The sequence below is a fragment of the Amia ocellicauda genome, chromosome 5 (assembly GCF_036373705.1).
Source record: "Amia ocellicauda isolate fAmiCal2 chromosome 5, fAmiCal2.hap1, whole genome shotgun sequence".
Taxonomy (NCBI): Eukaryota; Metazoa; Chordata; class Actinopteri; order Amiiformes; family Amiidae; genus Amia; species Amia ocellicauda.
Genome location: NC_089854.1, coordinates 41,561,187 through 41,584,208, shown reverse-complemented (window position 1 = coordinate 41,584,208; position 23,022 = coordinate 41,561,187). Strand labels below are relative to the sequence as shown.

Genomic DNA, 23,022 nt, shown 5'->3' with positions numbered 1-23,022 from the left:
ATGAATGCACATAACAGTTAGAAATATACACTTGGGAAAGAATAGTTGAATATATTGTACCCAAGTCGTTACAATATTTACAATACCTGGTTCTTTGTTATTAATAATAATGCATGTAAACACAAAACTAGGATATTGTTGATCATATTTCATTCATTGCACGTCTTCGCCCCACATGCTCGCGGGGGCTGTTCGGTTCCAAATTAAGGAAGTGACGTCACGAAAGCCTGTGTTATGATGAACCGCCGGAGTAGTTGTCGGTATTTAAACAAGGACCTGGAGCCGCATGCAGCTCAGACGGACGCGGCGAGGGTATTAGTCCGGGTGACAGGACCCAGACTTGTGTGTGTGTGTGTGGCTGTGCAGTCCAGACCGTAACCAGCCATGTCGTCCATGGCTTTGTCCCTTTTGAGTAGCCTGAGAAACGGAGACAGTTTGAAGAAATTACTAAACGGTTGCAAGGGTTTACACAGCGGCGGGGGAAGACGGGATTTTCGCAGCCGGGCTTCGGGGCCGAAAGGGAGGCAGTCGGGGCTACAATGGCTCGGTACCACCGGAGTGGCAAGGGGAGCCGAGCAGGTCTTGTCCCACCGTAGCCCCCCAAACAGGACTGCTCCTCTGTGTACCAGTGCAGGCAGCGGGCAGGACATGACCAGCTCGCTTTGGGCACTTTATAACGAGACCAAAAAACAGACAGAAGGTGAGTTGCGCTGTGAACTTGGCTTCTGAGACGCGTCCCCCCACGAAAACGGCATCTTAAAACGGATAATCCTACTTTCAGTTTTCACTAGATTGACACATCACGCTGCCCACGATGGGGTAATAATCAATGGGGAAGGGCAGGACTGAGGTCCGTGACAACACCCTGGGTGGATTGGTGCCAGCTGTGTTGAGAGGGAAAAAATAGTAACAGTTTTATCTGGTTGAAGTCTTTATCGTCACTTTTGTATACATGAGCAATAATGATATTGACATGCGCACTCGTGTTGCCTTTTTATGATCCAACCTGCTGAAACGCTGTAAACAAAGTCTTGATCATATCTGTTGCAGATACAATAAAATGGCCTTTGCTGATTTTACGTTCACGCCATAACCTAGAAATCCTAAATAGGTCAAATAAACCAATACATCAAATCTATGTTAGACAGCTAATCGATTGTGTCGAGTATTGGGCGAATGGTCTTTAAGGAAACATACACTAAAGCATGACGAATAATGCATTAATGCAGCAATGAATAAGGGAGAACAAAATAAGTGTAGAAGAAAAATAAATAACCTTTTTATCATTTGAATTCAGCATCTGTGTACAATTGAAAAGCTGCAGTTCTGCTATAGGGAAGGTTCATGTTTTGGGAAATTACAGATAATTCAGCTCTTTAAACAGGTTTTCATATATGCGTTAATTTAAAAATGCAACCTGTTTTCATACCTGATTTTGTTTAATTTCTGAGTGTTTCCTTACATTGCCTTCCCAGTTTGTTTATTCCCAGAACTGGGACTCAGCAGAGCAGTTGGCAGTGCTGCTGACCTAGTTCTTGAAGCACACACCCTGAAACCCTGTCTGTGCCATTTCTCTAAGAAACTGTAGCATCAGTTAGTGACTACCTAGACCTATATTGTATCCTAATGGTTTCTTTATTTTTTTCTGCCTTGTTGTAGGATTAAAGCTGCATTTAATTTGTGTGCATTATACATGGTGTATTGAAGTGTATTCAGGTGCAAAGGATACCTTCAGAGTGCTACACTGGGGTCATAAAACTCACTTTAACCTGCAGACTAATTTGAACAGTGTTCTACTGTTGCTAAGGAGTGTAGCTGTTAAGAGAAGCTTTAGGTTTCACTGTTGATATATGAAATGGATTAATGTGGTAACCAATAGTGTAATAAGGTGTATAAACAATGAATAAAGAATTAATAAACCCATTCTTAAGACACACGTTACATTTATGTGTGGCATTGACTAGTCTTTGATAGGCATCAGGATTATAACGTTAGATTCATGCTTTTTCACATTGTCATCTTTAATTCTGGAAAAGCCTACTATACCACATAACGTCTCACGTTTGTTTCACTTAATAATAGAATGAGCGAGTGAGTAATAAGCACATATTTATATATTTTTTTTTTTTATCTGCCCTTTGGACCTTGCCTTTCAGATTTAGTACCAGCGATCGCGGGGAATTACCTGAACCCGGATTCAATTTTTGCCAACAATGAGATGAGCCTGGAAGATATCGAGATCTATGGCTTTGATTATGACTACACCCTGGCTTTCTACTCCCATCATTTGCACACACTGATATTCAACATAGCACGTGATATACTTATCCAAGAGCACAGGGTAAGTGTTCCTCCTTTTTGTATATATTTTTTACTCTTTGGAAGCAAATGCTTCTGGTCACACCTCTAGATGATTTTTATTAACTCTGACTGGATGTATTTATTTATGTACAGTGAGGGGAAAAAAGTATTTGATTCCCTACTGATTTTGTACGTTTGCCCACTGACAAAGAAATGATCAGTCTATAATTTTAATGGTAGGTGTATTTTAACAGTGAGAGACAGAATAACAACAAACAAATCCAGAAAAACGCATTTCAAAAAAAGTTATAAATTGATTTGCATGTTAATGAGGGAAATAAGTATTTGACCCCTTCGACTTAGTACTTGGTGGCAAAACCCTTGTTGGCAATCACAGAGGTCAGACGTTTCTTGTAGTTGGCCACCAGGTTTGCACACATCTCAGGAGGGATTTTGTCCCACTCCTCTTTGCAGATCCTCTCCAAGTCATTAAGGTTTCGAGGCTGACGTTTGGCAACTCGAACCTTCAGCTCCCTCCACAGATTTTCTATGGGATTAAGGTCTGGAGACAGGTTAGGCCACTCCAGGACCTTAATGTGCTTCTTCTTGAGCCACTCCTTTGTTGCCTTGGCTGTGTGTTTTGGGTCATTGTCATGCTGGAATACCCATCCACGACCCATTTTCAATGCCCTGGCTGAGGGAAGGAGGTTCTCACCCAAGATTTGACGGTACATAGCCCACGTCCATCGTCCCTTTGATGCGGTGCAGTTGTCCTGTCCCCTTAGCAGAAAAACACCCCCATGTTTGACGGTGGGGATGGTGTTCTTGGGGTCATTCCTCCTCCTCCAAACACGGCGAGTTGAGTTGATGCCAAAGAGCTCGATTATGGTCTCATCTGACCAGAACACTTTCACCCAGTTCTCCTCTGAATCATTCAGATGTTCATTGACAAACTTCAGACGGGCCTGTATATGTGCTTTCTTGAGCAGGGGGACCTTGTGGGCGCTGCAGGATTTCAGTCCTTCACGGTGTAGTGTTACCAATTGTTTTCTTGGTGACTATGGTCCCAGCTGCCTTGAGATCATTAACAAGATCCTCCCGTGTAGTTCTGGGCTGATTCCTCACCGTTCTCATGATCATTGAAGCTCCACGAGGTGAGATCTTGCATGGAGCCCCAGAGCGAGGGAGACTGACAGTTATTTTGTGTTTCTTCCATTTGCGAATAATCGCACCAACTGTTGCCACCTTCTCACCAAGCTGCTTGGCGATGGTCTTGTAGCCCATTCCAGCCTTGTGTAGGTCTACAATCTTGTCCCTGACATCCTTGGACAGCTCTTTGGTCTTGGCCATGGTGGAGAGTTTGGAATCTGATTGATTGATTGCTTCTGTGGACAGGTGTCTTTTATACAGGTAACGAGCTGAGATTAGGAGCAGTCCCTTTAAGAGAGTGCTCCTAATCTCAGCTCGTTACCTGTATAAAAGACACCTGGGAGCCAGAAATCTTGCTGATTGATAGGGGATCAAATACTTATTTCCCTCATTAACATGCAAATCAATTTATAACTTTTTTGAAATAAGTTTTTCTGGATTTGTTTGTTGTTATTCTGTATCTCACTGTTAAAATACACCTACCATTAAAATTATAGACTGATCATTTCTTTGTCAGTGGGCAAACGTACAAAATCAGCAGGGGATCAAATACTTTTTTCCCTCACTGTATATTTATACTAATCATCCATGTGTACTGCTGAGCGCTGAAGTGTTAGCCTATATCCGTGAGAAAGTGGGCCTGTGTCCAGTAACGGCAGTTTGATTCTCCTTACACTCCTTGTTTGGGGGGGTTACAAGCAAAGGCCATTCTAGGATTTTGAAAATGACGGGGGGGCATAAGGGGGCCATGATTATTACAGAGGGGCCGACATGTGCTAGGGGTCTCCGGGGGCATGCTCCCCTGTGTAATTTCTTTTTTGCAAAATGGCTTTTAAAATCTCAGTTTGTAAGGTAAGATTGAAGCACATTACAATTGTTACAAAAGTTGTATACAATCACTAATGCATTTAGTAATACATAACTTAAATTGGCAATTAATTAAAATCCAGCAAAAATGTACCACCATATTTGCTACCATTGACGGACGGAATTATTTTAAAATTGACATTAACACAATAGACAACAGTGATACTGTATTGCCATTTACACGATAGACAAAATAGACAACTTCTCCACTCACCTCAACCCCAAAAGTGCTTCAACACAGATCCATCCCATAGCATTTGTTCAGTGCAAGAGGGAATGGTATTAGTGAACAAAATAGGGTCACCTTAATATGCAAAAATAAAGAAAGAAAATGCCTGATGGGACAGAATGGATACACAACCTCCCAACATCACTGGAATGCATCTTTAACACTGTACATTAAGAAGCCCCTTTTAACCCTTTAGCTAAAGTTACTGCTACACTGATAATGAGTTGAGAAAACCAGAGTCCAGCTAGGGTTACCATAGCTGAACTGTCAGTAAAGAGGACACTCCAAAAGGTTGGGCTGGAGGTTTAAATAGTGTTATGAAATATTTAAATGCAAGAAAATGCAATTTATTAATGTCTGAACAAGAAGTTAAGAGTGTACCACATTAAATCCCTGCACCCTTATGTAACATTATACACAGTGCAACTATATACCAATAGGTCAAATAAAATGAAATGTTCAATACATGGCTGTATTGCAAAAAGGTGAAAAATGCTTTACCAAGAAAAAAAACCCACAAACAATGGTGTGCTAAAACATAACTTATAACAATCAATAACCTTTAACAATCAAGAACGATTGGTATTATTGAATATATATATTGCATGTTTGTTTTAGTTTACTAGTCACTTTTCATAAACAAAACGCTATTATATGAAAATAAATGTTAACCATATAACAAGGTAATATAGTACAGATATAAAACTATTAAGAAAAAGTAACAACAACTAAATACTAGTGATTTGAGAAGGTCTAAGCGCCAGCGCCTGTCACTGCTGTCACCGTTTCCTCAAAGAAAATGTTTAAAACATCCTGTTGATTTTGTTCTTAATCATTAGTCATGTCTGCCCTGTCAATGCTGTCCGCTTTTTTATTTGTAAACGCCCCAACGAAACACAAACCTTCCTGATTGGTTCTTGAAAGCTTTACAGCCGTCAGTCATTTATTAACAACCAATAGCTGTTGAAAAAGGCTCGTCACTAACACTGTCCCTCACGCATCACGGTTGTCTGATCGAACTGCAGCGCTGCCGGAGCGCAAGGGTTAAACCGGGACTGGAAACAGCGCTGGAAACGGGACGAGCAGGCAAATCCCGCTCATTTTTAGATCATTAAAATAATCCGGCCGGACGGAGATCAAGGACCGAGAAAGAAGCGAAGTCCGGTTAAAACTGCATGTATGGTAGCCCTAAACTAGTGTACCTTCGCACTCGGGGGGCAATCAGATCTCCGCAGCGCAAAGCTGTTCGTGCGAGAGACGTTAAATCCCGCCAATGCGGATGCGGACGTAGCGTAAATAGTTGTAGGTTGAGGGGCAGTTTGTATTTGCCAGTATTACTGTAAAATCAGTTTGCTACAGTTCTTATTTTAAAAATATTGCTAAATATTTCATTTTATATAAATACTTTAAATGTGAAATAGAGCTGAAAAAACATAATATTCCTGAAATTGAATGTAATGGAGTACTATTATTTCACTGTTCAAATTAACAATTTCATGAGTCTTCAGACATGTTGAATTAACTGTTCAGATGCAAACGTTTCCATTCAGCATGGTTTCTTAAGTTCTTAACATGCTTCTAACTGTAATATTACTAGTCTCTTTACTGCTTACATGTAGTTTAGGCTACATTTCAAAAACACAAGCTGCTCCGTTAGGCAGTAGCTGCTGTGGTGGGCATCGGGCAGCTGACATGCAGGGGTTAACTGTGATGATGCCCGGGCACGTCGGCATCAAGTTATGTGGTCAAGAAAAAACGCCCAGAGAAGGACGGGGTCACACCCAAGTACTCGAGTAAATGGTGTGAAAATTAGGAGAAACGAAAAAAAGCAAATATATACAATATTAATCTTCTATAATGCGGTCATTTAAGCATATACAAGTGCAAGATTTCAAGGTAAAGTTGGCGATGGACGTTTCATTGTTAGCAATGTTGTATTTTAAGTTTTTCTTTTCTATGATCATTATGCTTTCGATGTTGTGGGTCTGTTGTGCACCGTTAGATACTTTACATCGTGTTGTAATCCTACCACTAGTACAAAGTATTACAGCCGGTGTACCGGATTCAATTGAACGCGATGTGTGAGGGAGGGAGGTTAAAACACGCCAACCCTCAAAATACACCCACTGAGTAGGTAGGGGGTGCAGAAAGGACAGGTAGTCGATACTGGTTCATTTTCCACAACAACGGACTTTTCTTTCGTTGAATTATAGTTACTCCAAAATACACTCACCTAAAGGATTATTAGGAACACCTGTTCAATTTCTCATTAATGCAATTATCTAACCAACCAATCACATGGCAGTTGCTTCAATGCATTTAGGGGTGTGGTCCTGGTCAAGACAATCTCCTGAACTCCAAACTGAATGTCTGAATGGGAAAGAAAGGTGATTTAAGCAATTTTGAGCGTGGCATGGTTGTTGGTGCCAGACGGGCCGGTCTGAGTATTTCACAATCTGCTCAGTTACTGGGATTTTCACGCACAACCATTTCTAGGGTTTACAAAGAATGGTGTGAAAAGGGAAAAACATCCAGTATGCGGCAGTCCTGTGGGCGAAAATGCCTTGTTGATGCTAGAGGTCAGAGGAGAATGGGCCGACTGATTCAAGCTGATAGAAGAGCAACTTTGACTGAAATAACCACTCGTTACAACCGAGGTATGCAGCAAAGCATTTGTGAAGCCACAACACGTACAACCTTGAGGCGGATGGGCTACAACAGCAGAAGACCCCACCGGGTACCACTCATCTCCACTACAAATAGGAAAAAGAGGCTACAATTTGCACAAGCTCGCCAAACTTGGACAGTTGAAGACTGGAAAAATGTTGCCTGGTCTGATGAGTCTCGATTTCTGTTGAGACATTCAGATGGTAGAGTCAGAATTTGGCGTAAACAGAATGAGAACATGGATCCATCATGCCATGTTACCACTGTGCAGGCTGGTGGTGGTGGTGTAATGGTGTGGGGGATGTTTTCTTGGCACACTTTAGGCCCCTTAGTGCCAATTGGGCATCGTTTAAATGCCACGGCCTACCTGAGCATTGTTTCTGACCATGTCCATCCCTTTATGACCACCATGTACCCATCCTCTGATGGCTACTTCCAGCAGGATAATGCACCATGTCACAAAGGTCGAATCATTTCAAATTGGTTTCTTGAACATGACAATGAGTTCACTGTACTAAACTGGCCCCCACAGTCACCAGATCTCAACCCAATAGAGCATCTTTGGGATGTGGTGGAACGGGAGCTTCGTGCCCTGGATGTGCATCCCACAAATCTCCATCATCTGCAAGATGCTATCCTATCAATATGGGCCAACATTTCTAAAGAATGCTTTCAGCACCTTGTTGAATCAATGCCACGTAGAATTAAGGCAGTTCTGAAGGCGAAAGGGGGTCAAACACAGTATTAGTATGGTGTTCCTAATAATCCTTTAGGTGAGTGTATGTCACCTCCAGTTGTGTAGTTGTACAGTAACAAGGAGCGGGTGCTGCACGTACTGTTGTTATATGAATTGTTACGTTAATGAGCGGGCTTTATTATTCTTATCCTATTATTTCATACAAATACATGTTTTAAATGCATTTATTCAAATGAGTAAATATTTAGAATTGAGAAGCATGGGGTTGAAAGAGTGGCGACGCTCCGCCCGGCTCCACTACGGCCCTGTGTCCGAGGAGGAGTTGAGCCTTCACGGATTTAGAAGTGCCGGTCGGAGCGGATCGGACAGCGTCGCAGCCCTATCTAATAATCGCGTCACCGCTTCTCTGCGAGACGACGTGTGGACCGCACTGATGACTGAGCGGACTGACGTAGACGCGTATTTTGCTTCAAATTCGAATTGGTTTTGGTTGAGTTCGGATTTGCTGAACATGTGCGACATCTTCGTCACAAACCTATCGTATGTCATTTACAATTGTAATGTGTTACAATTGTAGTGAGGAATTTCGGACCTACCTTAAAGCACGTAGAATAATCTTCATGTTTAAAACAACGTGGAGGAACCACAACATGTTACCCCTAAAAGTCATCTACGCTTATCCAGTCTGACAATTCTGATATACAGCCCCCCTAAAAATTAAGAGACCACTGCAAAATGATCAGTTTCTCTGGTTTTACAATTTATAGGTATGTGTTTTGGTAAAATGAACATTTTTGTTTTATTCTATAAACTACTAACATTTCTCCCAAATTCCAAATAAAAATATGAAGGGAATGGAATGGCTGCCATACATGTAGAGATGCTGATTTCAGAAAAAATTGCAGTGGTCTCTTAATTTTTTTTCAGAGCTGTAATTGCCAGCTATAAGAACATGTTGATGACTGTAAGTATCAGTTTACAGAATTTTGCTAAAGGGCAAAAGGTGGCATTACCAATCCTGTAATGCCACTTATGTTATCAGTGTAGTATTTTCAGGACTAACATGCATTTCTATCAGTCTTTTGTATGGGTGTTATTTTTCAAGCCTGTATAAACTTATGGAAATTGGATAAGCCTAGAACTAAAAAACTGAAGCCCTGCATTCAACTCTGTTTGTTCACATAAAGTAATTTTAAGAATGAGATGTTCTTCATGTTAATACTTGTGTTTTGATTCTGAGGAAGATGAGACAGATAGGACTTGTCATTTCTTGTTCGTATAGTTCATGGTTCAGTGTCAAGATGCATGATGAGCATGATTTTGTCCAATGATAAAACAAAACCATAGCTCCTACAGCACTTTTTTTTTTTGTGTGTGCAGGGAGAACATTAAGATAAAGACATATAACTTAATTTTTGTTTGTTTTTATTCTAGTACCCTGAGGGTCTTCGGGAATATGACTATATATCTGATTTTGTCATCCGGGGTCTTCATTATGATGTACAAAAGGTGAGTAAGGATTGAGTATTTCAACCAATAGGAGGCATACTCCTATACTTAAAGCATTTGTTCACTATTGTTAGCCTGATAGATTTTTCTGCTCACCTCCATTTTATTCAACTATGATACACATAGCAATAGGCTTTTCCCATCTAACTTCTAAAGTTACATATGAACAAACACTGACATCTAAGTTAAATATAACAAGCTTTGGTTGCCTGCTGTGGCCTCTGTTTAAAACCGAATAAAAATAGTCAGTGTCATTTAACTCTCGCCTGCATGAAACTGCCATGCAGATAGTTCTGTACTGTTGGGGTTCCAAATATTCCAAAGGGCAAACATGTCATGAGTTTTCTTGCTCGTATTGGTAAGAGGCTAGTGAAGTCATGTAAAAAGTCACACAGCTGTCCAGTACCTCAGAGCTTTTATTTTTATCATTGGTTAATTAGATCATTTAGTTCAGTGAATCTGTTTCAAGCAGAAGGGCTAATACACTGGAATGTATGAGAAATAGTTTTCTGCTGTATGATTGGCTAGTTGCCTTGTGTTAAGTCACTCCATCATTACCTGTAGACTTGATCACTTGCCTTTAAAATGAATTGGTTAGAAACTCATAGCTTTTTTTTTTTTTTCTTTTGCCTACCACCACTGAGTGAAACCCTTGTTATTGATAAATTAATGCCTGGTTACAAACAAGCTGAATCACAATAGCACCCTTGTCTTGTACTTGTATCCCAAAAAGTGTCAACACTATGCCAGTTTAGAACTTTTATTGATAAAAAAATGAAAACAAATGGTTTAAGTATATCAGTTAAAAGGTCTCTTGATTCTGTGAATCAGTTTTGTTTAAGGCAATTTATATGGAATAAGCAAAGGTATTTAATGTGAAATACAAGCTACTTAAACATGCCAATTTCAAAATATATATTAAGAAAAAAATCACATCGCTTCTTGATCTTTTGCTGCATCATCTGTATGTTTTAGGCTTTGCTGATGAAGATTGATGCCTTCCACTATATTCAGCTAGGAACTGTATACAGGTATGTGCAGGTGTGTAATTCTGTGCTGAAAATCAGTTTTTTCTGTTTGCATTGTAGTCTCTATTTCTGTCCTTATCTTTTCCTTAACTTAATGGAAGGTTGATGGATCCAGGGATCTGTGTTTCATAACTGTGCAATCAGATGTTCTGTGTTTACACAGCTTAAAATAAAATGGACACATTGTATTCCACATTGTATTGAATGCTCCTATTGTTCACTTTAGTTCAATGTTTTAATCAATACACCATAGTGATATATTTCTTTATTATTTTTCTAATTTTCTTAATCAATGATTTCCAAAATAATTATAACAATTTGGCAAATTGTAGGCTTATTATTTCCATTGAGTAGAAATAAGATCCCAATGGGAAACCTGAAGCAGTCCTCAGTTTGATTTGCCACTAGAGAGTGAGTTGCACTTTTGATTTAATCTGGGCCTTACTCATTAAATAAATAGTTTAAGTATTTTATTTAGGGCATCTCCGGATTATAGCTTCAAGGTGACTCTTATTGTGCAGTATTCCTAAAATGAGCATGTAGTTTAGCCCATGTTTTTTAATTTGTCTTACTAAAATATGCCTGTTGCTTAGCCCATATCATCTGTTCAGTACGTCTCTGTATAGCTGTTGAATGTGTTGTATAACTGCTTCTGTGCCAAGGTGTGGAGGTGGTGTTCAAGTGTTTTATGTATAATCACACTTGGATACCCTCAATTTTATACCAGTGACATAACCAACTGCTTTAAACTCTAATGCAACTCGGGAACAAGTGTGCCCTACCCTGTAAAGCAGGAAACGATGTGCAGGGAGATTAGGAATCTAAATGTCAAGTTTTAGTTAAACCCTTGTTTATGTAATAGCTTTAGATGTTTAAATTTATAATGAAGCCTGTGTAAAACAGGATCAACTTGATGATAATTGACTATGTTGGAACTAAAAATGGTCTCTTAAGAGAGGTCCACTCATTTTCTGTCTCCAGAGTTCTGGGATCTTTTGTGGAAAAGTTCAGTTCATTTATGGGTTTAATCCATGTCATGTTATTGTTTGTCAACTGCTGCTGATTATTTGTGGATACCACTTAGAGGGATCCTCTCTGTGCAATTAGTTGGATTTATTAGGTTTTAATTTTCTGTGGCCAGAGAATCATTAATGATTAAAAGCTGGCCAATGTCTTTCAGCAGGTACTTCAGACACTTGTCACTGTTGTTTTAAACAGTAACGTGACATCCCTGATATTACTTTTCAGGGGCCTGCATCCAGTGTCGGAAAAGGAGGTCATCGCAATGTATGAAGGCTCTCATGTGCCTTTGGAGCAGATGAGTGACTTCTATGGCAAGGTCAGCCCATTTATTAGGTTGCCTGTCCTCTTGACAAATCTCTGTGGAAAGACATGTACCACAAGTTAAAGCCTTTACATGTTAATGCATACCTCTGAATTCAGATTAGGGAAAATCGGTGGACATGCCAAGGTTAAAATACTTGAAAATCATTCATCTCCACCTTTTAATGTTTCATGACTTGAAAGTGTTCGATAGCACTTGATGTCTTTGTGTACAGTCAAGTAAATCGGTAATTCACTTACTGTGTGAGTGGTGCAAAATTAGGAATAGAGTGAGAATGCAGTTAAAAACGTTGCCATTGTTTTATTTTTAAACGTAATATTTTTCCTTATTTTACCGTTTTATGCGGTATGGCATATGTTTGGGTGATGTATCAGTTTGGGATTTTTTTGTTTTTTTAAAGAATATTACAGAATACTTTAAATTTGTGAATCTAATATGCTTTTATATACTCATTTGCAAGTAGGTTAAAGTGTAGGCTTTAACAAGCTCTTTCTATTTGTGTTAAAAAAGTACGGGAGGATATTAACTTAATTTCAGTCTGATCAAAAGGTCATTTCGATGATAGATTAGGTCTGGTAGCAGTTGTAGGCTTTGAAATGTAGGCGTGTAATGCAGGGGGGATTAGAGTTCTTATGTACAATTGCAACAGCTGAAGTTGTTTGTTGTAGGGAAATTGCCCTTGGGTTTTGTCACAAGGAAATAAAATAAATCGGTACCACACAGTAGGTATTCAAGTTGAAAGTTGTGTGGGGGAAAATGAAGATGTGGAAATGTCTTTAGTGAGAAAAACAGACATTTTTTGCTCACAAGACTTTGTTTATCCTATTGTCTGTCTTAAAATAACTTCAGTTATTTTATTGGAATGCTGTCAAATAGCATTTGGTCAAGAAGATTGCAGTGAAGCCGGGCTCCTGTTTTATTTATGAGCTTTGTGCTTGAGTGCATTTCTTATAGTTACTGTGGTTGCAGTTCCTCAATTAAATGGTTAGTTTTTTTTCTTCACTGTAGGTGACTTTCCTTTCAGTGTTAGAAATTAATTAAATAAAGATTTATTTGATGCCAGACTGAGAAGAGCTAAGCTTCTGTTTGCTGGTGGGACTAAATCCCACAGACTCCTGCTCAATTACAAACGTTTGCTGGTTTTTGGCAAGCAATTAATTCCCCAACTGACTCTCTCTCTCTGGTTACCAATTGTCAGTCACAAGCTGTCACTTACCTTGGCTACAGTCAGCAAATTATATAACCTGGGTTTAAATAGGGACCCAAACAGCCTATATAGGTCTCTACCCACACTCTGAAAGGAAGCTTTTCCTGGGAGGGCCTCCAAAGAGCTCTGTATATTCAGATGTTGAATTTAAGAAGGCCTTAATCAATGTAGGCCCTGAACAAAACATAAACCGTACAACAGATGGTAACAGTCATCCGCTAAATTATTATGCAACTACAGTACAGAATGTTACAGATCAGGCTGTGAAGGCATTATATCATCTCTCACACCCCTTTGAGATTTACACCATAAAATTGAAACTGAAACATGGATTGTGGAGAAATTGGCTATTATAACAAACATAACAAATACCATGAATGGGTTATTAATTTTGGGTTTTCTTCCAGAGTTCCCATGGCCACACCATGAAACAGTTCATGGATATCTTCTCTCTGCCTGAGATGACCCTGCTCTCCTGTGTCAATGATTACTTCATGAAGCACAATATTGACTATGAGCCAGTCCACCTCTACAAAGATGTCAAGGTATTGGCCTTACATGAAGGCTTCTGGAGAAAAAATAGAAAGACCCATTTTGGGTGACATGAGATGGCATGCAGTGAAAATAAATTAATTTCAATGTACAGCTGTTGGAAACTTAATTTGCTTATTTATTGATTTGTTCATTCCTGTCCTAGAATGATTAGTCCTTTTAAAGATTAAGGCCTAGACCAAATCAGTACAACCTTTATTATGGTTATTATTTTGTATAGGCCTATATTTAAAAAATATATTTGTATGCATAGGAAGAATTTCCACACCCCTGAGATAAGGTTGACCTTTGCTTCATTAGTAAGCAGCCCGGACATGCTCAGATTTCACATCAGCTATGTGAATGATCTGGTGACTCTACTTACTGTTCCAGAATAGAGGTGTTTGAGCAGTGCAGTTTGTGTGATTTACGAGTTGTTTATTTGTAGATTTTCATTTGAGGTTTTCTTCCCATCTTCCTCTTGCATAGGCTTGTACAGAGCAGATTACGCTTGAGCACTGCCATGTGTCATGTTTTCACCACCGCATATGTGGCCCAGTGGAATAAATGTTCTCCTTCTGCAAGGGAATGTGCATCAAGGCTTGATGAAGCTGCCAGATACTGTCGTTTGTGTCTGCTCTGTTTTGTGCTCTGTACCATCTGTACATGTTATTTATGTCAAGGCTCCTAATGCTGAAATGTCGAGTTTCATTAGTATCCCAGGAAGTCCATGGAGTCATTTCCTGTTGACTTACATTGTTTTATAAGAGACGTGCACATGTGCTTTCATTGCCAGATCTAAAAAGCTAAGTCCCACAGGGAGGTTTCCATTTGCACATGGATACTGAATCACCTAATGTGTTTATTTACTTAGACCTATTTATTGTTTTTTGTAAAAGTTCAAGAAGTGGTTTGATATTTGATATGCAGAATGGTCCTATGCTTCAAAATGGACTTAAATCTGCAAGTTCCCTTTTCGTTTAATTTGATTGATTGAGATATGGTTGGAAGGTTGATGCAAAAAGCCCATTTGCTGTTTTGGTTTCTTTTTCTTGTTCCTTCACTTCACTTTATATTTCTAGACTGTATTATGTTCCTTTGGTAAGAGTTATTTAAAAGAGCAGAGCATTACTCTAATTTCTTGGATGTTTTATTTTTCCATTGTTCTGTAGGAGGCTATAGGAGACGTCCATGTGAGGGGAATAATGTACAGAGCCGTGGAAGCAGATATTGGTAATTTCTCTCTCTCCAGATTCTCAAGTGGAAAATCTACCTCTTTATAATACCTCAGTGTTATTTACACCTTCTGAATTTGGGCTGTTTTCCAAAGATTTCTCTCTTGCATATCAAGTTAAGAATCTGTACCTGCCACTAATATTATGTCTCTAAAGGCACTTGGGCTTCCATTAAAATTATTTGTATACCTGCTTCCATACATATTTACATTCTTCTATTCTCCTTACCTGTAGATTGCATTGTATACCCTTGTAGTTGAACATATTCACACCTTTCATTTTAAACGTTATTTGGGGATTAATTTAGTTTAGGGAGTATTCTTCATGAAACTATATAATTCTTCAATAATAATTGTTGAACACTTCTAGCCTAGAAGAGACTATGAAGATTGTAATTGAACTGGGTTAAGATTTCTGTAGTGAAAATATCCTCTTCGCTAAGTTTAGTCTGCTAGAATCTTTATATAGTTCTGTAGGTTAAATCTGAACAGTTTTCCTTCCCACTGTAGGAAAGTATATCCGATATGGTGAACAGACCCATGCAGTGCTGAGGAAGCTCTCAGAAAATGGAAAGAAGATGTTTCTAATAACAAACAGCCCGTTTGACTTTGTGTAAGTATGAAATCATATTTAATAGGTGGATCATATTTCGTCACCTTTTAATTTTTTTCCCCTCAATTGCCAAACCATGTTGATGTGTTGAGAGACCATTCATTTGAATCTGCCCATCTTTGTGTCAGGTATTGGTCAGGTTTCCTCAACAAGTGATGGGTATTTGACGATAGGACTCTACAGAATGCCATTTAAATATTTTAATTGTTTTTCTGCAAATGTAAATGATTCGCCAGAACAATGAGTTACCAGTGATGTATAAGATTATTATAGACTACTAGCTCTCAAATCCGAAAAAAAAAAAAAAAAAAGATCCGATCTATGGGGAAAAAATGTACATCTGTGAAAACAAATGCTATTTAAAAAAAAAAAAAAAAAAAAGTCTGTACAAAGTAAGGAAATGGTTAACATGTTTGGGGAAAAAAAACTGACTGTTTTACTGTGAGGGAGAAACCTTTATTGAAATCCAGGGTTTCATGAAATGAAGTTATTTGCCTAAATAAAATACCTGTTTTGTGTCAGGACTAGAGAGATCATTAATATATTGAACATCATTACACCAGACATTTCATGGGACTTTGTCAGATATTTAATTTTAATTTTGCTTTGTTTCTTCTCAGGAGCCGAGGTATGAACTACATTGTTGGGAAGGACTGGAGAGACCTCTTTGATGTTGTTATTGTGCAAGCAGACAAGCCTGGCTTTTTCAATGATCGGAGGAAGTACGTTTGTATGACACTGACATTCAGGAATTGTGTCAAGGTTGTTGTAGGTCTGGCAGACTTGGTAGCATGGTTTATCATTTCAGGTGATATTAGAGGAAATGTAAGTGCTGTAGGGCAGAGGAAACATTGTTACTTTGAAGTTTGTGAATTGCTTATCTTTCACTTAAGAGTCCCTCTGTGGATTAAAACCGTTAAGACTTCCATCAAGGACATAAGGCTTCCAAATAGCTCTACTATATGTTCTTGCACAGTCTATGAAGAACTATTTTAGAACTTAATTTATTTAGGGTTGCTTTTGTAGATTGTCCAACAATCATAAGTTATGGAACAAATTCATGAATAAATGTACACCCATAAGTAGTAATAGTCTTGTTGTATTACCCATCGAAATATGAACTGATGTAGAATATTACAGTAGTGTGTGAACAGGTCACATCTTTGTACCAGTGCACCAGTGTGTCCATTGTAACGGTCTCTCTGTGCAGGCCATTTCGGAGAGTGACAGACAAAGGGGTTCTGCTGTGGGACAGGATTCACAAACTGGAGAAAGGACAGATTTACAAACAGGTAAAGCTTCCAATTGCTGTAAAACTCCATCTGCACTGCAGTGGTGATTTGTCCTTGGTAAAGGCCTTCTAATGGCAAGGTGTTATCCAAGCAGAAACTCTGTGGTATTAATGACAGCATATTTGTGCTTGTTGATTTCCTCACACTGATAAGCCTCTTGTTTTCAGCACTTTAGTCATTATTGGATTTTGGATCTGTATCCTTTTTAAAGGGCAATCTCTATGAGTTTCTGAGGCTGACGGGCTGGAGAGGCTCCAAGGTGCTGTATTTTGGAGATCACATCTACAGTGACCTAGCGGTAAGCAAGATCTCATTATTATATTTATTATTATTTTTGGTAGTGTTACCACTTTTTTTTAAAGCTATTTCTCATACAGTTCCTCTAAAGTGAGGATCAGTCTTATTTTCCTATCATGAATTTGCATGGGTTTGTCAAACCAGACAGTTGTGAACAAGTACAAAAGGGATGAATGCAATATTATTTAGAGTGAAACTCTGGATGTCATCGTAAATGTTTGTAGTTGCAGTACAGATCTAGTTGAGTTTTCAGGGTCATGTTGCTCACTGCTTTGCCAAGACTTCCTTTAAAAAATAAATCTTTGCCGTCTTCAGGACCTGACTCTCAAGCACGGTTGGAGGACAGGGGCCATCATCCCAGAACTGCGGCAGGAAATCAAGATCATGAACACAGAAGAGTATGTGCACACCACAACCTGGCTGCAGGGACTGACAAGCCTTGTGGAAAACATGCAAGTGAGTGCAGAGTACAGGCAGCTTCAAGATCGCCATTTATGTTTGTGTTTTTGGGGTTTAAAGATTGCCCAAAACCAGAGATGATAAAGTCCTCAAATAAAAACAGATTGCATTTGAAACCCTGAGATTTTTTTTGTTTTTTTTGTTTGCGTAATTATAAAGGTAATTTACGAAGTTAGACATATTTTCTTACATAGACAAGTTTCACTTTTTTAGCACTTTCTTCTGTAACACTTCTTAGAACCCCATTTGTATTCTGGAATGCTGCTTGTGGTGTATCTTAATGAGATCTGCCCGTTGGCTGCTATTGAAAGGGCTTTGAAGATCTCGGTTGTTCCCCAGGCTTTTTCTGGGAATTCATCTGCATTAGGAGACCAACAGAACTTGAACTGCGGTTGTTTTTCTATGGTGGTTGGTTGTTACACTCCCACAGGGAAAATGTCTTGGGTTGTGATTACAAGTGAAAGCCATGGGGACTTTAAATCCACAGTAGATTATTTCAATAAAGAACATGATTCACAAATTCGTTTGCAAAGGCATGGGTAGGGTGTTACTAACCAGTTCACTGAGGGAGCTTTTGATAACTGAACATTTGATGGAATAATCAGCATCTCCTATATTTTGTTCGTACAAGCTTACCCCCACCCCCTTTCAATTACATTTTGATTTGTACATCTGTACTGATGGAGACAATTTAATTTAGTTTTTTCTGAAGAGGACATGTATGTCAGATTGTGGGAATGCTGGAATTTTAATTTATAAATCACAAGACATGATACATTTTGACTGATTTTATTTAAGCTCTAGCAGATCTCAGATCCTGAATAAAATGTGGTTTTAAGGAAAACCATTTTATTTAATTAGTTTTAAATAAATTCATAAATACAGTTGACTTTTTGGTTGTTCAGTGGAAATGTAGAGTTTCTTTATTAGGGATTTTATATACCACACATTGGCCTGTGTGACCTGTCCTACTCAAGATTTAATACTCTGATTACTCTACTCAGTGGTTAAGACCACGCTCCTACTCCCACTTCATGAATTCTCTACTCACTAGAGTGTCAGTGTTGTCAGCTCTGCAGTAAAAATAAAACTCTGAAAGCCAACACCACTGCAACTCGGCATACAAGACCTTACCAGCTGAAATGTTTTTGAACGCGGCATCATCTTGGCACAGTATTTCAAAATAGTGCCCAAGTTCCAGGAACTTCTCTTACATTTCTTCACTTTCCATAGTAAAAATTGAAGTCACTTATTTTTTGCAGTCAAATATAATCTGGTTCACAGGGTTATACATTTCACATGAAGGGTTGAACAATGTCTCTAAGGCAGGTATGTTCAATGTTCAAATGCAGTCAGAGGAATTATGTATTATTCTAAAAAAATCAAAAAACAGCTTGCTGTGATGATCATTCCAGCTAATGCCTGGGAACAAGTTGAAAGGAACTTGCAATCACTTCCTATTGTGATCATGGGCAGAATGTTCTTTGTTCTTTATTAAACCTCATGCTTCCAGACTTCATAAGGAGAAAAAAAAATCTAGCAATTTATACACAGTGGGAGAAGTCCCACGGTTCAAAAGACACCAATTAGATGTTGGTCTTGAATCAAATTGTATTATTTTTTTCTCTTTTGGAAGAACACTGGTAAAATGTCAGTCCCAACTACCTGCAGAATTTAATTCAATCCAAATTACATTGCAGTCCATATTTGGGAAGGAGGCTGCTTTAAAAAAAGTTTAAAAATCTGTCATTGCTGCTTCAACTGTACTATGGTCTGAGATTTTTTTTTTTCTTAAGGTACACAGAGACCCAGCATCACAAATGGTTTTGCAAGAGTGGATCAAAGAGAGAGAAGCAATGAGGTGAGAGACTGAGAGACGTGAACTATCTTTTGTATGGTTTCTCGCTTTTCATGAGGTAGTATTTTTATCATGTGATTTATTGTGGGATAACCAGATGTGGTAATGTCGATCGAGTCTCATCTATTTTAATTCTATTGACTCAATTGGTTTTGTTCTTATAACTATAAGGCGCACTATGCAAAACATTAGCTCCGTGATCTAAAGGTGAATGTGTTCACTGTTTTACTAAGGCTAAACATACCTACAACTCTGGTGTTCCCCATGAGAACAAACAAACAAAGTTGATTTTGAAATCTGAGAAGCATTAGTATATTTACATTTCTCCATTACACAGGCCCTTCTTATCAACTTGAGTTAACACCTCCTACACCTGGCTGTACTCTGCCTTAGCAAAACTGGGCTACTTGAATATATCTTTAGCGTTTGTCTTCAAACAGTTTTCAGAAGTTGGGTGCCTTTTATGTGACGTTGCAATTTATGGAATCCCCTCCCAGTTTGTATTAGTCAATTGCTATTCATAAATCTGTGAGTTGGCACTTTACAGAATTTCATATTTAAATGCCATGAGATCAGCCCTTTCCTAAAGGGGCTATTTACATTTCTACACTAAAGGATTGTACATTCACTATTTTACCACCTGAAAGACATTTGGCCTTGATATTTCATATTCCACGTAAAGCCACCACCCTTTTGATACTTTCAGATCAGACCAAAATCTGTAATCTCTGATTTTTTTGGCAGGTCAAGGACGAAGGACATTTTCAACCCTCAGTTTGGAAGCCTTTTCAGGACCTACCACAACCCTACCTACTTCTCCCGCCGTCTGTCCCGGTTTGCAGACATCTACATGGCTTCTCTCAGCTGCCTTCTGAACTACGACCTGCACCACACCTTCTTCCCCCGCCGTACTCCCCTGCAGCACGAGGCCCCCATGTGGCCCGACCAGGTGTGCTCCGGCGCACTGAAACTGCCCTTCCTGGCAGAGGCGGCTCAGGTCAAGTAGGAACCAGAAGGGCAGGATGGACACTAACGCACACACCACATATTAGAACAGCGCAACTCAGGCTGTCCCCGGACTGGCATGCATGGGGAATAAAAAGCCCTTTAATCGTATAATTCGCTAGTGCAGTAGTTCCCTACCTGTTAATGTAGCTGCTTCTTTAAAAGACTTGTGCTGATCATAATGTTGTGCCCCCCCCCCCCCCGTACTTCCCAAAATCCCCTTTTTCAATCCCTTCGGAATACGAGGAGAAATAGAGCTAAAAGCTGACAGACTTGGTCAGCTGGGAAACTGACCTTGCCTTCCTCTGAAAAAAGAATTGTGTGGAACGCTGTCCCAGAGGAGTCGGCCTTAATGCATCTCCTTGTGTGTTTGACAATCTCTCTGATAAGGTGTAATTATAGACATGTAATCAATGTAGGGGTAAAGAGGAGAGAGAAACTATGCAGGGACTAATTAATCTATGACATCGAAGGAACATTAAATCTTGATTCTTTCATGAATCAAATGCCTTATGTGTTTGACTCGCTATAAAATAACTTACTTAGGATATACCTTAACAATAGCAGAGAATTAAAATCGCTGACTTTCTTAGGTGTTCTCTTTTTGCACTCGGAATATTGCAAACAGGATCCTGAAATAGATTGTATTATTTTTCTATAGAAACAAGTCACTTTGCCTATTTTAATGAAGTGTGTTTTATTGATCTGTGTTGTAAGTTGGAATGTTTGGATTTGGCTCTTGTACTTGTTTGTTCTGCAAAGACAAAGTGCTTATTTTAATTTCTAAATACAGTGTGTGGAAATGCACACCATATGATGTTTTATGTATCTGTACTGTTTTAAGCTTTATACATTGTGTTGGTTCTGTTCGAGAGAAATTAACCAAAAATATTTACCACAAAGCATATGCCAGTAATGTACTTTGTACATTGTAGTGTTTTGAAAGAACAGCTAATATTGTTATATATACACAGCGGTATGGTTTCTACTTCTGATTGTCAAGAATATTATTGTTAACATACTGGAACTTATTTTAAGGTGGAAGCCTTAGATATGAAGAACTTGTACGCAAACGTCTTAATTTGCTTGATGCATAACTTAGACGTTTGTTCGTATACTTGTTTACCGTGCTTTCATATACCCCATATTATTTCTGAAAATAAATCCTGAATATACTCTTGTATGCTATTTATAATGTATAAGATTGGCTTAATTTTGTGTTTTTATGGACAATTTGGGTTATTAGTCTACTTTTTCTTACCTTGGAATGGTGAATGTATTGGACTGGCATTCGTGTTCAGTGCCTCCTATTAAGCTGTCTGTTAAAGTACTGCAAGGTGAGTTAATCTGACTCTAAGGGAAAGATGAGTTAAAATAGTTTAAATAGGGGAAGTGACCCAATTAAGCCCACCAAATGTTTTACATGTTTTCTTATAAATATGAGAATTTCTTCCCAATGAGAGATTAATCTTTCATTTAATACCCGTCTAAACACTTGTGGTAAATTTTGTCATAATTTGAATAACTTATTTAATTGCAAAAGTGAAAAGTCCGGAGTGGGCTTATAAGGTACACATGTACCCTTTAAGCCCACGTGTCCCAAATAAACCCGGTTTTAACAGTAATTACTTCAAATTGTATCGATTTTAAGCACTTAATATTTTATAGATTTATTGAATTCAGACCTCAAATCAACCTAACCAATTAAAATTGCATTTTTATATTGTCTGAGACTAATTTCCATCACATGGGCCGGGGTTGTTGGGGCTGTGGAAATCTGTACAGGTGCTTCAGAAAAAGAAGAATTTGTGGACGCTTGTCTGTCCACGCGGCTCTGGCTCACAGGGACTATTTCAGTGCTCGCATAGCCACCGATGTTCTCTGGCTTGAGAGCCGTGGAAAGCACATCAAGTTTCGAAGGGAATTCCTCCTTTCAAATGTTGTCCCTGCTAACACTGGAATGGCAGTGCAGTTCTTTCCTTCATTACCTTTAGACTAGGGATGCACCGATCGATCGTCCACTGATCGGTATCGGGATGTTATAGCAAGAAATCGGCTATTGGCTGATTGCTTTAAAATGGCCGGTATTTCTGATCGATGTTTCTGTCTCATGGTGTGGCTTTTATTGTGTCTAACTAAGCATCCGATTTGTTCTGTTCTACTTGTGTACTTTTAACAGAATATGAATGATGCACACGAACTGCAATGCAGTTCCCCCCCAGACCTGCTCTCATTCTATAGGTCAATAAATATTAGGAAAATATCAGATATCAGTATCAGCCCAGAATTTTCATGTTGGTGCATCCTTACTTTTGACTTCACCAAACACTGTCTTGTCCAGTGGCTGGAGGATGTGGGTGAGGTGAGATGGGAGCTGAAGAAACACAACCCCAATTTCTTAGGTCTCGGTCACAGTTGCCAGGGAAATATCTGAGGCATGACTGTCAAAAATGTAAACTCTTGGCAGTCCCATGTCAAAGATCTTTGACAAAAACACTTTCTCAAAATACTCTTGAAAATTATTATTTTCTGTCCATCCGTGTTCTGCACGAAATTCACAGCAAGCTTCCATCATGTTATTGCAGTTCCTATATTTATTTTTTACTGCCAACCAATTTTGCCTTATTTTCCTTATGGGGACAAGTAGTTAAGTTCATGAATGAAAAGGATATATTCTGAGTAATATGAAATAATTAAAGGCATTTTTAATATGAGGTACAGTGGGTTCTGGGCT

General features: G+C 38.8%; 1 protein-coding gene across 2 annotated transcripts; it reads left to right on the top strand.

The window, feature by feature from the left end:
* The first annotated feature begins 221 nt into the window (after nucleotides 1-221).
* nt5dc3 (5'-nucleotidase domain containing 3) lies at nucleotides 222-21,476 on the top strand. Of its 2 annotated transcripts, none has more exons than XM_066705229.1 (14): nucleotides 222-700; nucleotides 2,157-2,341; nucleotides 9,345-9,419; nucleotides 10,395-10,450; nucleotides 11,696-11,786; nucleotides 13,407-13,544; nucleotides 14,703-14,763; nucleotides 15,275-15,377; nucleotides 15,998-16,099; nucleotides 16,588-16,669; nucleotides 16,881-16,967; nucleotides 17,282-17,422; nucleotides 19,222-19,286; nucleotides 20,028-21,476. In XM_066705229.1, exons 1-14 carry the CDS (start codon nucleotides 385-387, stop codon nucleotides 20,287-20,289), a joined length of 1,764 nt encoding a protein of 587 aa, XP_066561326.1. In that variant the 5' UTR covers nucleotides 222-384; the 3' UTR covers nucleotides 20,290-21,476. The 2 variants fall into 2 exon arrangements, with proteins under 2 accessions (XP_066561326.1, XP_066561325.1); XM_066705228.1 differs by having other exon boundaries at nucleotides 15,257-15,377.
* Nucleotides 21,477-23,022: the final 1,546 nt, after the last annotated feature.

What these genes read in the sequence shown, in the direction of transcription:
- nt5dc3 (XM_066705228.1), top strand. Translation starts at nt 385, where the DNA reads ATGTCGTCCATGGCTTTGTCCCTTTTGAGTAGCCTGAGAAACGGAGAC. An exon ending in TGAGTGACTTCTATGGCAAG is followed by an intron (nt 11,787 to 13,406) that starts GTCAGCCCATTT and finishes GTTTTCTTCCAG; the next exon opens with AGTTCCCATGGCCACACCAT. An exon ending in GCCTTGTGGAAAACATGCAA is followed by an intron (nt 17,423 to 19,221) that starts GTGAGTGCAGAG and finishes TTTTTTCTTAAG; the next exon opens with GTACACAGAGACCCAGCATC.